The following is a 17850-nucleotide window of genomic DNA, read 5'->3' on the forward strand; positions in this document are numbered from 1 at the left end:
TCTGTGTAACTGATACAGAATGCATCTAATATTACAGTGAAATGAAGATAACTAGTCAAGCACTTAAGTCATATTGAAATCATGCAAGAGTTTCAGGCATTTCAGTCTACAGAATCCCTATTAGGCACATCACAGGCAAGGTTAATTAACAAATCATTAGGCTGGAATATTTTTATGATGACATAATTATGACAAGGAGCTCTGTTAAGGTATCTCCTTCCCAGCACAGATTATAGAAAAAGTGCTATACCAAACTGTTCCCATGTTACCATAGCTCCTGTGGACCATAGTTAAATTAAATATTTATGTGATAGAAGTACTGCAGAAGTAGTTCAGTTGTCATTAGTAATAAACACAGCATATTTACAGTTAGAATACACAAAACACTAAACTAAGTTATTGAAGAAAGTTATTCTTAAAGTTATTCTAATGAAGAAACAGGTGTTAGAATTCTACTGGTACAGCCATAATTTATTCTTTTTGGTTTGTGAGCAGCACAACTTAATAGACAAGAATCAGTTCTTTCTCGGAACATACTTTTAAATACAATAGTTCATTTAAATGATTACTAGCTAAATTAAGTTACATGCTAACAGTGCCTTCACTTAACATGGCCAATACAGTCAAAGTACTAGTTTTCATAAAGTCATCAAAAAATATTTCTACGTATGGTGCTTGTACATACCATTTTCAACAGGGTCTGTTCCAAGACTAAAATCAACAGTCTTGTTATCAACAGAGAATCCACGTATACAACCAACATATCCAGACAAAGAAATGGCTGCTGGATTTGATTTCAGGTCTATTGGTTTATAACCACCAAGATTAATTTGAAAATACTCAGTAGGAGGAGCAGGAGGTCGCTGTGGTGACAAGATTTCTGTGTCAAGAAAAAGGAGAAAAAAAAAAAACAGCAAATTACAAAACATTCGAATCAGCCTGCTTGCAGAAAATCTAATTCCAATTATTATTTGAATGAAAATTGAAGAGCTTAAAAAATAGTTTATAACAACAAAAATAATCAATTGTTGATGATATAATGCAAATGGATAGATAAAAAAATTTACTCACCAAAAGGCGGAGGGAGAACACAGACACAAAAATGTTAAATTTTTATAAGCTTTTGGAGCCAGTGGTTCCTTCTGGTAGAAGTTGAAGTGGAAGTAAGAGTGGTGAAGGTAAATGACTGGAGAGGTTTAGGAAAACAAGTACAGTTCAGAAAAGTCACCCCGAACCCCACGTCAGGCGAGACTTAGCGGACTGGATGAGATGGAAAAACTAATTGTTGAGACTGAACCAGATGACATTTGAAAACCTGAGAGCTTAAAGGCGGAAGACAGGGTATATGCAAGACAGAGATTACTACTACAATATTGTGCATGAGTTAATAAGAGTGAAAAGCTAAGAGCATTGTATGTAACAGAGGTGAGAGGGGGAAAAATAAACATGTCAGGAAATGACAGATGTAGAAAACTAAAATGGACTTAAGGAAGGAGTAGTTACTGTGAAGAAGTGCTGAGACAGAAAGAATGAATGTAAATTAAGGCCAGGAGGGTGGCGAGAACCAAGACAATGTTGTAGTGTTAGTATTTATAAAATGTAAACTTTCATGGCCAGAAACGTCACACTTATTCAAATGTAATTTTAAACATTGTTATAGGCTGAAGTCCAGCAACCGTGCGTTAACTTAATTGCAGAATGTACATACAGCCACCTCGGCTGCATATACATGTAATTAACTTATTCCAATATTCTGGGCTGTTATGCCACTGTCAGATGAGTTTCTGATTGAAGCTCAACAGTTTGTCCCCACCTACATAGGACACCTTCAAAGGTTTCTTTGATGGTCCACTGCATAGCCTACCTGCTAGCAGGCCAGGGTGTGAATCATACCTTCAAAGAAGCTACAACCCCCCTTGATGGTGTCCTCCGTAGTTAGAAACCACACATAGGGTATCAATAAAAAATTCATCGGATGACAGCATAATAGCCTGTAATATTCTAATAACTATGAAATTTCATATTTATTACTAGGGGAGAGTGTTGTACCTTGGAGGACTTTTCAAAATATTCACTTCAAACCTGTTTTGTAAAACAAGTTGAATATATTTTCATATTTCATTTTTAAATGATACTATTCAGTTTCTGTGTATTGTTATCTTTTTCCGAAAGTACAAAAATTGCTCTAAAGAAGTATCGTTTTACAAAAGGTAAAAACATATTCCAATATACAACATGGTCACATACTTAGGAACAAATATTCAATTGAAATTTAACAGAACTGCAACAGAGAAAATGTTGTCAGTACCGTATTCCTAAGAGCCCATCTGTTATGTTATTACTCAATACATACCAATAATCAGTAAGTGAAATCAAGTTAAGTAGAACTATTATCAAAAACTAGTCACAAGTTAAATACATTTTAAGTAGAAGCCTACCGAAAACTAACACAAAGTCCCATTTTCAAGACAGATAAAATTCCCAAGACATTAAAAAACTCAGTTCATTTGCAAATATCAGATGTTCTACGGTAAATAAATGTCATGTGACTAGGGCCTCCCATTGGGTAGACTGTTCACTGGGTGTAAGTCTTTCGATTTGATGCTTCTTCGGCAACTTGAGTGTCGATGGGGATGAAATGATGATGATTAGGACAACAGAACACTTAGTCCCTGAGTGGAGAAAATCTCCAACCCAGCCAAGAATCGAACCCGGGCCTTTAGGATTGACATTCTGTCCCGCTGACCACTCAGCTACTGGGGGCGGACGAATTCTATGGTAAAGAAGCTGCATGATTAACAAAATATGGCTTAACCATCCACATGTTATGTAACTAGTTTTAAATCATGTAGAATTTTACTCATAATAAAATTTTATAACTAAAGAATTAATAACATCCTCTAAGTAGTTCTAATATGTTAATTGTGCTTAAATGGGCAGAACTAAAAATATTTGCAAATCTGCACAAAACACAACCTCATGTCTCACAACAACAAAATGGTACAAAACATAGGAAACCGCTTATAGCAGTCTCTGCACCACATTTCTACATATGATTCTAAAATCAGTCACTAGACTGGTACACCAACCTGGAAATATCATGTGTTTCTAGATACATCATCCTCAAAGTACCTCACTCACCCTTACACGACACATATTTGTTTGTTTGTTCTGCATTTATTAAAGCATTCCTATCTGTACCTTTATCTTTGCCAGTGTTGAGTTTCATTTCATCTAGTTTGCACTACACTTTCTACCGTTAATATTTTCTAGTAACGATGAATTATAAATGCATTTTACACATATAAGTGTCAAAACTGATCAAACATTAAACAGTATTCTACAATCGCATATATTCTGATTCATCCATGATCCATAAGTACAACTGAAAACAAACCTTTATGCATAAAATTTAAAGGCAAGTGAAACTGTTTTCATCATTAAAGAGAATCTGATTTCTCCATTAGATTTGAAAACTTAGTTTTTTTTAGTTATATTACTGAGTATGTAGCATACTGTAATAAAAAATAAATAAATAACAAAAATGAATCTATTACCTTTTTCTCTATTAATCCAAGGAATGTTTGAATATTTCGTCAACAGCATAACCTTAGTATGTAAGGAATTGTTTTTCTCATTTACATGCATAGTAGTAAGTTCTGGTGTCCTGATTATTGCCACCTGTACAGATTTCCCACTATTTAGACCTGTAAAGAGCAACAAAATAGCCTCTAGCTTAAACAATCAAACAATACATAATCTTTTAATTTAAACTGCAACAACATCTCCATCTACATTAACTGTATGATACTGTCATTACAGACTATAGAGAAACTTCCAATAGAAACTACATGAGATTTCTTATATTATTGATAGCTCTCTGAATGTTAGGCTTCTTCATCATGTTCAGAAGGGATGAGCTGAATCCTGTACAAAACAAAAATGAGGGCCTTACACATGTGTGAGCATCAATACCATTGCAGACAGTCTTCCTCTACACTAATTATGGTAACTGAAAGTGCAAACTTTAAATGATTCACAATTTTGTTTGCAACATAAACATTATAGTCCTTGTTCTTCAAGTTGTTAAGTCAGTGCAAGCATCAGACATATTATAATGCAAGTACTGGAGAAAAACTGTCCTGACATCATGAGATAGTTGCATCTATTGGCAGGCAGGAGCTACTTAAAGCAATCAATATTATATTAATTAAACTTCCATGATATAAACGTTATACAAAAAATCATATGAGATAACAACTCACTGGGTGATATGTAATTGTCAGCTCTTAGTCACATCACTTAAAGTTGGGATAATGAGACTAGCTTTCAAGCATTTGCACACACACACACACACACACACACATACACACAGGTACAAAGATTCGGATGCAAAGAAGGAGGGCCAATGAAACTTTTGACAGGATTCAGGAGAGGGGAAGACTAATGACACTCAGCAAAAATGGTAAAATGTAGATTAATACTAGTAGCAACTACGAATCTGAGGGACGAGTGTGAGACAGAGGAAAAAGAGATAAGGTGATTACACTGTTGAGACAGGGGTGGTTTGTGGAGAAAAATGATAAGAAAGAACAGAGTTAAGGACACAGTTGTGAAAGTAGAAAGGATATGACTGAACATGCAAACTATGGATGGCATTGGAGGGCAATATTAAAGTATTCAAGTAGTGTTTTTGTGTGCAGTTTGCTTGACAACTGAATGATGAAGTCTGTTGTTAGTTAAGGTTTGGTGATGCTCATGTCTGTAGGCATCTGCCAATAGAGCCTGTGTGGTCAGTGCAGCTGACTGCCATTTGGGGGATCCAAGTTCAAGTCGCGGTACTGCCACGGATTTTTCCTTGGTGAGAAGACTGGTATGGGGTGCACTCACTTGTGAGGCCAACCGAGCAGCTACTCAACTGATAATTAGCGGTTACAAGTTCAAGAAAGCCTACAATAAACAGGAAAGCAGTGTGTTGATCACATGCCCCTCCACAGTGCATCCAAAGATGCCAATGGCAGAGGATGATTTGGCAGTCAGTTGAAACATGGAAGTTTACCTATCTTTACCATATATGTATGTGTACACAGCTGGTTAGTTAGCTTGCCAACAAAGAACACTGCACAGAAATTGTATCACAGTTGGCAGATCATGTGGCTGGTTTCATATGTGTCTCTTCTCTGATCAGTGAATAATTTCTGAAACAGGACTGTAGGAAGTGGTGGGTGGATGTATGGGGTAGATCTTTCACCTGGGATACCCACAATGGAAAAACCTGTTGGGTGCATGTTTGCATTACATTACAATGGTCATATGCCATAGCTCCTGAAGAGAGAAGTCTCTTGGGTGTGGAAAGAAGTCAAATTTAAAGTGTAGAACACTGAAATGATCTCATATTATAAACTACAAATGTATTAAATTGCAAATTTTGATTACAAAATAACTTAAAATATTAAATTTGAGAATTTCACTGAAGATGATCTTTAATGAAGTAGACAGACTTGCAACAGAAAGTTCTTTAATTCAGTCTTAAATTCCACCACTTTATCTAAATAATAGTTAATGTGCTCTGGCAAGATGTTGGTTACGTGTGTAGAATATCAAAGGCAAATAAATGTAAGAACTACTGCTCAGTCAGCTTAACAACTCATGCATCAAATTTTCTGACAAGAATAACATACAAAAGAATGGGAAAGAAAACTGAGGATCTCTTAGATAATAATCAGATTGAACTTAATGAAAGTCGAGCCTCCAGAGAGACTATTCTGACATAGTGCTGGATAATGGCTACAAACTTAGGAAAAATCAAGACATTTTCAATACTCAAAATGTGTAAGCACCAACAGAAAAACAATAATTTAAGACCAAGAGAGGAGTACTTGAATTATAAAGGATGTAAGCTAAGGCTGCAGTCTTTCTTCACTACTATTCAATCGGTACACAGAGGAGCAATGATTAAATAAAAGAAACGTTTGGGGGTGGAATGGTATCAATGATAAGATTTAGTGGTGATGTTGTCATCCTCAGTTAAAGTGAGAAAGAATTACAGGATCTGCTGAATGGAATGAGCAGAGTAATGAGCACAGAATATGGACTGTGAGTAAACCAAAGAAAGACAAAAGTAATGAAGAATAGCAAAATTGAGATTATTGATAACTGAACAAGAACCTTGTGGATCATGCAGTACCAGCAGGAGCTGTAGGGCAAGACAGAACTTGCAATACATCCAGCAGATAACTGAGGAAGTAGGTTGTAAGTGCCACTCTGAGATGAAGAGGATTGCTCAGGAGGGGAACTCACAGTAGTACACACCAAACCAGCCAGAAGATTAACTGGAGGACAAAAACCACCTCTTCTCAGAAGGGGGGGAATTTTTTAACGTGGTTGAGATTTTTTCAGTTATATGATTATAGCTGGAGGTTCTGGCAACAGTTTGGATCATAACCCTTAGTTAAACAATAGAGGAAGATATTTTACTTATAGTCCTCATCAACTACTGTGAAGATTATGCCTCTCATTGAGCAACACAAAAAGCATTGGCTGGAGTTTTCTGAGGAAAAAGTTAGTGAAGAGCTTGGATAGTCACTCAGGAGATATGGTCATTCATATGTAAGTTTCACTGATCTAGTGTCCATCTCTTGATGGCTTCATATATGCCATGGTCTGCTTCTGAATGCTTCTGATAAGACACTAATTGCATAGCTACTTGCCAGCAGGAACTAGTTTGACTAAAACATATCCATCCTACTCCATCCCCTCTCACTGTTTTCAGTGGATCTTTTTAGGATAAATTCTTACAAAAAACATAGCTGTAGAGTAAATGTGGTTACTACTGAAACAGCTACTTACTAAGAAAACTATTGCAGCTTCAAGAAATCTGTACTCTAGGACAACAGTCTTTTAGTGTCTTCCATCAAAAATTAAGAAACCTTATATATAAAAATGATATACCTATAGTTAATCAACACAATAAATAAAACGGAAAATGGAATATTAACGTATGTGCTACAGTTATTAGAAAATAATTTGGAAACCACTCAAATTAAAGATACATCCAGATGGATAAAGCTAACATCAAGATATTGTAGTACCAGTAAAAGACAAGAAGGAGAGGCTGAATACATAAAAACTGATGTAAACTCCCAAAGTTAGTGAGTATTTGCATGCTGTACCATAACAGTGGATCTGGAAACTCGCAAGCTTAGTATGCTGACAGCTTATAGACCATTAGCAAGAAATATCTTTAATTTCATTATTTAACTGGGGAGAGCTGATATGGTTAAGCAGACTTAATTAAACACTCATTACATGTGGAGCTAATAATTCTGATTTTTTGTCTTATCTAAGATACATACTGATATTGATGCCCAACACTGTATTACATCCTGTTTCCAGTGAGGGCTAAAGATCATAGGTTAACAGTTCTTGAAAACATATAGAGTAGACAGAATATCCGAAGAAGAATAGCACATTTTATAATGGATTCATTTAGTAAGTGTGATAGTCTTACAGAGAAGCTTATCAAATACCAGAGGCGGACACTAGACACTACAAGAGGTGTCGCAAACAATGGAAAGTTTTTTTGATAAAATTCAGGGAGCTTGCAACACAAGAAACGTTTGGCAATAACTTTTAAGACAACAGTGACGGAAATAAGAAAAAAAATGAGTTCATATGAGGAGTTACTATGAGTATATTCTTCTTAGACATTGTTTATGATTGTAAATTGAAAGTGCTAAGGTGCCACCAGAAGTAACGTCAACCACATACCAAAAGGTGGCTTGCAGAGTATACATGTAGATGTAGACTTCTTACATCCCAATATCTTTATTGAACTAGATGTAAAAGTGATAGTAAATTGTTCATCTAAGAATGATGCTTAAATTTTGACATAAAACTAACTATCCAGTTAAGGCCAAGTCTAAAAGGGAAAACAGAGTACAACAGAAACATAATCATTGCCTCACTCACTGGTGTTTGTGAAAACCTACAAGAGGACAACTGGGAGAGATATAGCTAAGTCAGTCTTGATGAAAAATTTAACTCTTTCTTGTGAGATGCAAACATAAAAAGGGACTTCTTGAAAAAAAATTGGTTTTTCAGTTAGTGTAATTTTTCTATCTGCATTAAATTCTGAACAACTTGTAAAAAAAATAATAAGAAGAAGATTTCTGTATCTAAATTTGAGTGATTTATGACATGTCGCATATTTGTGTTTGAAAAGAGGTGTTCTGAGATAACGAATTTCAAAGTTTCACTTTATTACCATTGATTAGCTGGACATATTTGAGAAACAAATTCTGCATATATACTATGCTCAAAATGTCCTTTGCTAAATGGTACAAAAATGTTTAAGTTAAAATTACCATATGTTATGGAATATAAGACGCTATAGACTATAAAGCACACCTTAATTTTTAAGCAATTTTTAAAAGATAACATGTGTACCATTTCTAATATTAGATTGCAAGACAAGACTAAAAAACAATTCGTAGTTTATAAAACTGAACTGGCCTTTAAAATCCCTGAAAATCGTCATCTGGAAAATCCAGGATGGAATGTAACAGTATTATGAAAAGGAAAGTTGCTACTCACCATATAGCGGACATGCTGTCACAGATAGACACAACAAAAAGACTATCACAAATAAAGCTTTTGGCCATACAGGCCTTCATCAACAGCAGACGTAGACACATGCGCACACGCCCACACTCGCGCACGTGCACGCAGACACACACACACGCACGCAGACACACACACACACACACACACACACACACACACACACACACGACTGCAGTCCCAGGCAACTGAAACCACACTTGGCACTGTGTGTGTGATTGGTTCAAATGGCTCTGAGCACTATGGGACTCAACTTCTGAGGTCATCAGTCCCCTAGAACTTAGAACTACTTAAACCTAACTAACCTAAGGACATCACACACATCCATGCTCGAGGCAGGATTCGAACCTCCTACCATAGCGGTTCTAGACTGTAGTAGCGCCTAGAACCGCTCGGCCACCCCGGCTGGCTGTGTGTGATTGTGTGTGTGTGTGGGGGGGGGGGGGGAGGGGGGGTGCACACGCGCGCATGTATGTGTGTGTGTGTGTGTGTGTGTGTGTGTGTATGTGTGTCTATTGTTGATGAAGGCCTATGTGGCCGAAAGCTTTATTTGTGACAGTCTTTTTGTTGTGCCTATCTGCGACGCAGCATCTCCGCTATATGGTCATCTGAACTTTCTTTCTTAGTTTTATAAAATCGAAGTGACCTTTAAAATCCCTGAAAATTGTCATATGAACTTCCTGCTTCTTCATCTTCATCTTCTTCTTCTTCTCCTTCTTCCTCTTTGTCATATTCAATGTCCTCCTCATATAAAAGATGTTCTTCACTGCCATCAAGAGCATTAGTTATGCCACACTTCTTGAAAGATTTAGCAATAATGTATTCTCTCACTCTAGACCACGACTATTTTATCCACTGGCACACTTGTTTGTTTGTAGGTCGATCTGAAGCTCCCTTCGGTGTGAATTAATGTTGGGTTTCATCCATCATCTATTTAATCCATTCCTCTCTCATATACATTTAAAAAATCGAAGTGACCTTTAAAATCCCTGAAAATTGTCATATGAACTTCCTGCTTCTTCATCTTCATCTTCTTCTTCTTCTCCTTCTTCCTCTTTGTCATCTTCGATGTCCTCCTCACATCATAGGTTGCAATTGTTAAATCAGTCCTCCTGGAATAACGGCAAGCTCTGTATTTCTCTGTCTCAATTTCTCTTTTGCAGAATTTTTCAAATGACTATTAAACTGATCTAGCACAAGAAGAGAACTCTTCTTCAATAAAGCACCTTTCCTTCTCTCCCACACACTGTTAATCCATAATTTCATACCAGTCTCGTCCATCCAAACCTTGTAATATATGTAAACAATACCACCTGGCACTATTTCAGAAGGTTTTGGCTTTGTTTTGTGCTTGAAAATGATCATGGGATTAAGTTTAGTACCGTCAGCACAATGTGAAAGGACAACAGTGCAGTGCCTTTTCCAAGTCCACTTGTTTTTATAGTTTCAGTTTTAGCACTTTTCATGCTAAAGTTCTGTTATTTGGCACATCAGATGTCAGAGGAGCTTCATCCATATTTGCTATATGGTTAGTTCCACAATGGTTTTCTTTTGATGTTGAATAATAAAGCGATGGAAAGATAATATTTTCTCTTCATGCTCTTGTGGCATTTTCTGAGACACTTTGGTTTTGGTTCACACATCACTTAACAAAAACCTGTAGCACCAACCAACTCCACCCTTAAAGTCTCTTAAGTCCACTGTAGCACTAGATTATGAGCATGTGTTTGAACCACTTTTGTATTAACACCAGTGCCATTTTGATGGTGAACTTGAATCCATTTCAAAACATCATCTACTAGTTTTGGCCATTTTGCATTCATTCCTCTGTTTGCACATTTAGTCTTCCTCATTTACTTCAATTCTTCTTTACTAGCCCACCAATCGCAAATGGTTTTCTTTTCTGGTGGTGGTGGGGCAAAATGCTGCTCAGTTACTTTGTTTCCGCATTCTTCTGCATATGCTATTACTTTCAATTTATAGCCTGCATAATATGAATAACTCTTATTTTTTTCACCACAAAACTAGCTACTAACAAAGATACTGTACTGTTACCAATAACACAAGTCACTTCCAATTCAAGTTTGCTGGCATAGTAAACTGCAATAATGCATCATAGGCTTGGTGGTGTTCTGGGTTTGTGATGGTAGCTTGGCAGGGAGATAGTGTTAGCAAGCTTGTGAGTCCCCACAACTGATGTTCGTTGCATCAGTGCACTGCTGCTGCCAGTTGAATACAATGTTGCTAGATAGAGATAGGTTTCCTGCAGCATCAAATATACAGCCATTTTTAAGAGTGTGTTTAAGAGGGTGTTAAATGAAACACTGGGCATTTTTATATTAATTTTGGATATAAGACACGCCTGAATTGTGGAGGCAATATTTTGAAGAAAAAACTGCATCTTATAGTCTGTAAAATATGGTGTACATTATGTGGTTAAGTTCTTCAGACTTATAGAACATTGCTGTGTAGATAAATTTACAACTAAGTAAATTGGCCCCAAACTGAGAGAAAAGTTATTCTTTTATACAAAACTACTCGTTCTTCTTCTATACAAAATTACTCTGAGCTTCAAACAATCCTGTTGGCAGAACGTCTGCAGCTGAACATTATAGCAGACGTTGAAAATACCACTTCAGTTGTACTCCCTGTTCTGCGCTCATAGGCAGCACCCTGCACCTGGTACACACTACACTCGGGGACCACAGCACAGCTTCGACACCTGAGGATGGGCTTATAACAGTCCAAAACTGGTCATGTGAAAATAATGTAATTTACAACTGAAGTGGTATTTTCAACCTCTGCTACTCTGAGCTTAAAATGCCTCTAAAATTTAGATGCCGTTTTTTGAATCACTGCATACACAGCTGCAAGATTTTGAAAAGGGGCCTCTTGTCAAGCCAATGTTATTTCCCTGTAGCAATAAGAGGTCTGTTTTCAGAAGACTGATAGCAACTGACTTTAATGATATTATTGACACCTGTTGGATTCAAAGAACTTTCAATGGAAACAGACATGCACAGAATAAAGTCAATTATTATAAAAATGGATATTTTAGACATTATTGAACGGTTTTGCTTGTACTGCAAATTTTACTTCTCTGACAAGAGGTCCCTTTTTGCTTTCTGTCTCACGTATATTCATACAGCAGTTTGAATCTATTTTCTTATTAAACAAATGATGTAAAAATTAAACTGAAATTGGGACAAGGGATGGATAATATACAGAGTTAAAGCATATTTTAGCAGGAAGAGAAGCTTTTACCTAATCCAAAGGATAAGCTGTAACCAATATTGAAAACTCCATTACCACAATTATGTGAAATTCTCCAGTCTGTTATCAAAAACTCAAAATGCATAAGTATGCATGAAAAATGAAATGCTCCAGCAACAAAGCATGACCCACCTAGAGTATTATTAAACAACCAATACATCAAGGCAAATGAAATATAGTTTCCAGATAATAACTGTGTCAGAAATGATGATAACTGAAATAACTGGTCACCAGTTTCAGTTATTGGTTCACCACAATGGCAACAAACATCACAGCTTTGAATAAACAACTCAGTTCAGATTCGAGGGTGCCCATATCCATGGGGCAAGAGAGGGGGCAAGCCTCCCCTCCTAGCTCTCAGGGAAAAATATAGTATAGTCAGTTATTTTTTCTTCAAGAATACGATTTTAAAGTTGGTATTATTCAGGTTTTTAGCAGTGTCAAAACTGGAACTTAATTATGGCTTCTTACATCTTGCCTTTCTTCTTCCTAAATATTGAAAATTCTCCACACCCCTAGATCTAGCATGCCCCCTTCGACAAACTATTGTATGCATTCCCTTGTAGAGGTCTATTGGTTTTACTCCAGCACGCACTGTTTATGTCACTGGCAAATATAATTTCAAGTGCAAGAACTCCATTGGGGGGGGGGGGGGGGGGGTTGGAACCACATAGTGATGTTAAACACTATCATTCTTCTGTTGCTCATGGTGTTTCTAACAGAATACTAAAGCCTTGTGTCAGCTTAATAGGAGAATACTTGAGCTATTGCCCTGTATCACTCAGTGAGTCAAGGAATATTTCATCACAAAATTAATAAAGCAGTTATGTCATCCATCTGTACCAATGGAGATACGTAACTCATACATGAGCTCACATATGAATTTATGGCAGAATGGAATTACAAATCCTATCCTGCAGATGTATTATGTGACTCTCTCAATACCTTTAAACAATGACTACACACTAAATGGAAAACAGTGTATTAATTCCTTGTATTGTACAGATGGATAACTAGCTAAAATAATCAAGTTTGGTCTCTTCCACATTTAGAGGTATCTTTGATTGTGTTAAACTGAAGACCAGGTTGTTGGCTTATTTTGCTACTATCACTTGCTGTTCTCTCACAGAATTATCTCAACCAATAAAGCAAAACCAAACAAAGTAGAAAAAATGAATGACAGAATACTGTGTACAGTAGATGATCACAATTATTGTAGAGGTCTCTTAAAAGTTGTTATTTCATTATTTTTAGTTCCAAGTACATTTACTTCTTGATAGTATCTGCTGCTAATAATAAATATCTGTTTCAGCTGAAGTGTGATTTAACAACAGCAACACTTTTTCAACTATCAGTCACTCTTTTGGTTTGTAATTTTATAGTTTACTCAAGTACATTTTCTGTTGATACTATTTACCTTATTAAACACTCTTTCTTTATATGATGACTTAAATAAAAAAAACAAAGATACCAGTTAGCTGCATAACAAGGAGAAATGCTTATTGTAAACAGGACCCTATTCTTGTTGTACTTAGATAATTACAGTTCTTTGATAACAAAGTGGGAATGTACATATGAAGCTAGTAATCAGAAGTAAACAGTAGCCAATTAATATAATGGAAGTTATCATTTGCATCAGTGTACTGATTTTCCTTTCTTTCTTTGTTATTTTAAATTAATCCTGTGTAGGCACCAAGAGTATACTGCACTGTAGTGATAATTTCCTGTCAATAGAGAGCATAAATTTACTTTCTCGGAGATATTTATCTCTTTTAAAACAACACTTAAAAAATAATGCTACTACACAAGCCGAATTGCCTTTTACTCAGAGTGTTCACATAAGAATTCTGCAATACATGCAATATCAAAATGCAATACACAGAGGAGAACATAACCATATACATACATAATTAAAAATACTCAATGAATTTGTATTCCATGCTCTTATAATATTTAAATACATCAATTGTCAGCACTGAGGCTCAGTCAATACTCAGGAAGACATGATCAAATTATTGACATTTCATAAAAGTGGATTCCCAAATATTTTCTTTCAATTTAGTTATTTTCTTAATAAAACTTCAAATTTGTAGACATCTGAGTCTGTTATAACTATAAAAACCTTAAAACTGAGTTACCATAGTTTGATCTGCAAATAATGGTGGTGTGAGGTAACGGGCGAGTTGTGGTGCCCTGGAAGTATTATATGTTCGGAGTTGGTGTGGCCACACGGGCCGTTTGCCCAGCTGGAGCCTGGCAGCAAACACGTGGTGCCAAACGTTAGCCGGATAAGAGGGATAGCCCCACCGCATGGTCCAGCCCCGTGGCTGGGAATTCATCATTTATTCCAGGGAAAAGCTGCACGGTCATCAACAGTAACTGTTCTTTCGAGAACTAGTTACTGTCTTCGTATATATAGTTAAAGGCTACCCAGCCATTGACCTTCATCTGTGCGAATGCGCACAGGTTGCCCAAACTCTTACGGGAATCGCCAAAGCGTGCGTGAGTAACGAGTGGGTGGGCAAATATCTATAAGGTACAATACATATGTAGAATTGTGGACAGTTGGGAATGTGAGTCTCACGGGAAGCATGCAAGGGAAAAGTCCCTGCAGTCCTGCTATTCATCTGTGTCCTCGGTGGCTCAGATGGATAGAGCGTCTGCCATGTAAGCAGGAGATCCCGGGTTCGAGTCCCAGTCGGGGCACACATTTTCAGCTGTCCACATCGAGGTATAACAACAAAACCTGTCGGCAGCTGAGATTGTCAGTTAGTCATCATTTATTCCAGGGAAAAGCTGCATGTTCATCAACAGTAACTGCTCTTTCGAGAACTAGTCACTGTCTTCGTATATATAGCTAAAGGCTACCCAGCCATTGACCATCGTCTGTGCGAATGCGCACAGGTTGCCCAAACTCTTACGGGAATTGCCAAAGCGTGCGCGAGTAACGAGTGGGTGGGCAAATGTCTGTAAGGTACAATACATATGTATAATTTTGGACAGTTGGGAATGTGAGTCTCATGGGAAGCGTGCAAGGGAAAAGTCCCTGCAGTCCTGCTATTCATCTGTGTCCTCGGTGGCTCAGATGGATAGAGCGTCTGCCATGTAAGCAGGAGATCCCGGGTTCGAGTCCCGGTCGGGGCACACATTTTCAGCTGTCCACATCGAGGTATAACAACAACACCTGTCAGCAGCTGAGGTTGTCAGTTAGTCATCATTTATTCCAGGGAAAAGCTGCACGGTCATCAACAGTAACTATTCGTTCGAAAACTAGTTACTGTCTTCGTATATATATGCAATATCCTGTTGCAGAGCATCCTCTACAACATGTCAATTGTGACCATATTGCCTGTTTCATGACTCGCACCATCTGGGTTCTTCCACCAGGCCCCAGTTTCTCAGAACTCCACAGGTGGGAACTAGGGCGACAACATATCCTGTTACGAACACTGCACTTAGCTTTTTGCTGTTATTAATTCTTGCATGATGTTTAAGTAGTAATCTCTGTCTTTCATATTACCATGTCTTCCACCTTAGAAAGCTTTAAGATTTCCAAATCTCATCTAATGCAGTCCCCAACAATCAGTCTTTCCTTCTCATCCTGTGCAGTAAGTCTCCCCTGACCTGCAGCTCTGGGTGACTTTCTCAAAATCTACCCCTCTTCCTGGACCTCTCCAGGCCTTTTCCTTCACCCCTCTTCCTTTCCCTTCAACCCTTCTGCCTGAAGAAGGAGCCACTCTGAAAGCTCACCTAATTACAACTCTCTTATGTGTGTTTTCTATCGTGACTTGGTGAGTAGATTTTTTTATCTATCCGATTAAATTATTTTGTCAAAAATTGACTGTTTTTGTTGTTATTAACAGGAACATGGGGAACAATTAACTCCATTGAAAAGAGATCACAAAAGTGAATATATTTTCCAAATTTTTTCTGTATATTTTATCATTTTGGTGATGTCATCAAAATCTCTTCCTTTATTTGGTGATTTGAACAATGTTTAAGGAAAGAAAAGGAAATTTCTGCGATAATGGATGTGCTTTTTCATGTTACAGTGAGGGAAAACTTTTTCTTGCATTTTTAACTTTGAGTGACCTTCATTTGCAATTTTAACATTTGTGACAAGCTATTAGAAAAAATCATATTTTCTCTTGATGTCCTACAATAGGTGCTCAAAATGTTTTTCACATTGTTCTAAGCACAGCCATCTTTCCTTGAGCACTTCGATTACTCCAAAGCACCTCTGCATCAGTGAATGAGTGATATGTTTCATGAATTATTCATAACACACTATGTTCTAGGGCACAACTGATATAAAATGTTTTTGGTACAACCCCAGAAGAAATAATCAAGGGGGTTAATTCTGGTGACTGTAGTTGTCCAGTTACTAGCTCTTCTCTACCATAGTAACCCCACCTGATGTCACTATGAAACCATTACTGTTGACTGCTATGGCATAACTACCCAGAGGGTGCACATCATCAGGTGCACAATCTCGCATTTAAGCTGGTCCAGAGCCGGTCTGAGTCAGTTGTGATGCAACATGTGGAGTGTGAGGTGAACATGCTTTTGGTTTGGCTTAGGTTTTTATATTGTGGACTCTATTTGTCATAGGTGTAACTTTGATACAGCATGAACTGAACTTTTCTTTGGAATACAGAGTTAAGATAGTTTGCGCTGTTTCCAACAATCATCTTTTATATATCTCTTACTCGGAATAAATTAGGACAAGCCCCCACTGGTAGTGAGTGTGGGTAACCTTTTAGAAAATTGGCAATGACTCAGGACTCATGATAAGTGCAAATCAGGCCTTGAACATTTTTGTAATTATGTGGGTTTTCAACCAGGTGACATTTACACTTACTACTAACTCAAACTGTGCATGGTTATCAGGAGCCAATGACAGCCATTTAACAAGCAATGCAAGTGTTGCCAAATGTCATAGTACAAGCAGAGCTCACAATAAGCAGAAACATTCTTAGAATGATGGGGTTCTGTGGTTTGCAGCCAAGTGGGGTGTCTCAACCAAGGGCTCTGTCGGTTCTGTGACAGCCTTGGCTGCACATTTCTAGACCTGCATTATGGATTGAAGAATTTTAGATGTAAATAGATTGGAGAACAGGTTCCATACAGTCCATGGACTTCATTTAAATATGCCAGGAAAGAAATTACGAGCCGAAAAAATATGTACTCACATTTCGAAGAAGAGCAAAGGAAATAGTATAAGTGACAAACAAACAGAGATTAAGAAGTGCTTTAGACGAGTTACAAGCTGTGCCATTGGACAAACACAAATTACCAAGTGGTTTAAATCAATTATGCGAGAAACAAACAATCAAGTCGTCAGCCAAATGAAAATTACGAAATGGTTTAAACTGAAAAGGACAGATGTGGATGAAGCAAAACTTATACAAGCTCCAGAAGTTAACTCACAAGCTGATTGCCACCAGCAGTAAGAAGCCACACACAAGAAAGATACTGAAATTTTTTTAGGGTAAGTGCTGTATTAGAAATGCCATTAGATAAAGAATCAGAAACCATTTCACCTAAAGTTACTAAATACCCAGATTTTGCTGTACTACACCATAATGTTCAGTCAGTTACAAATAAAATTTCCATGTTGGAAGCACTACTCCAGTATGCACTAAAAATATACACAATTTGCTTTACTGAGCATTGGCTATGAAATGACAAAGTAAAATTAACCTCAATCTCAGGATATAGATTAGCAAGTTATTTTAGCCAAGAGTTTCCCAAACATGGTGGCTCTGCTATCTTAGTGAAAGAACAAATAAAGTTCTGTGATGTCAGTAAATGTTTTATTGACTCAATTGAAAAAGACTTTGAACTTTTGATTACTAAACTGCCAGAACTTAATTTCATAGTTATTAAATTTCATAGTTATTAACATATATAGAGCACCAAGTGGAAACTTCTGAGTCTTCATGAATAAACTAG

At 37.1% G+C, this 17850-nt stretch overlaps 1 protein-coding gene across 1 annotated transcript in view; it reads right to left on the reverse strand.

Moving 5' to 3' along the window:
• LOC126251538 (axotactin) overlaps positions 1 to 17850 on the reverse strand; it is a 611191-nt gene that overhangs the window by 154835 nt on the left and 438506 nt on the right. Inside the window, exons 23-24 of the mRNA XM_049952046.1 lie at positions 3558 to 3707; positions 686 to 880 (exon numbers count right to left, since the gene is read on the reverse strand). Of these exons, the coding sequence (XP_049808003.1) occupies positions 686 to 880; positions 3558 to 3707 (345 nt within the window). The remainder of the gene's footprint in view (positions 1 to 685; positions 881 to 3557; positions 3708 to 17850) is intronic.

The sequence above is a fragment of the Schistocerca nitens genome, chromosome 4, assembly GCF_023898315.1.
Source record: "Schistocerca nitens isolate TAMUIC-IGC-003100 chromosome 4, iqSchNite1.1, whole genome shotgun sequence".
Lineage (NCBI taxonomy): Eukaryota > Metazoa > Arthropoda > Insecta > Orthoptera > Acrididae > Schistocerca > Schistocerca nitens.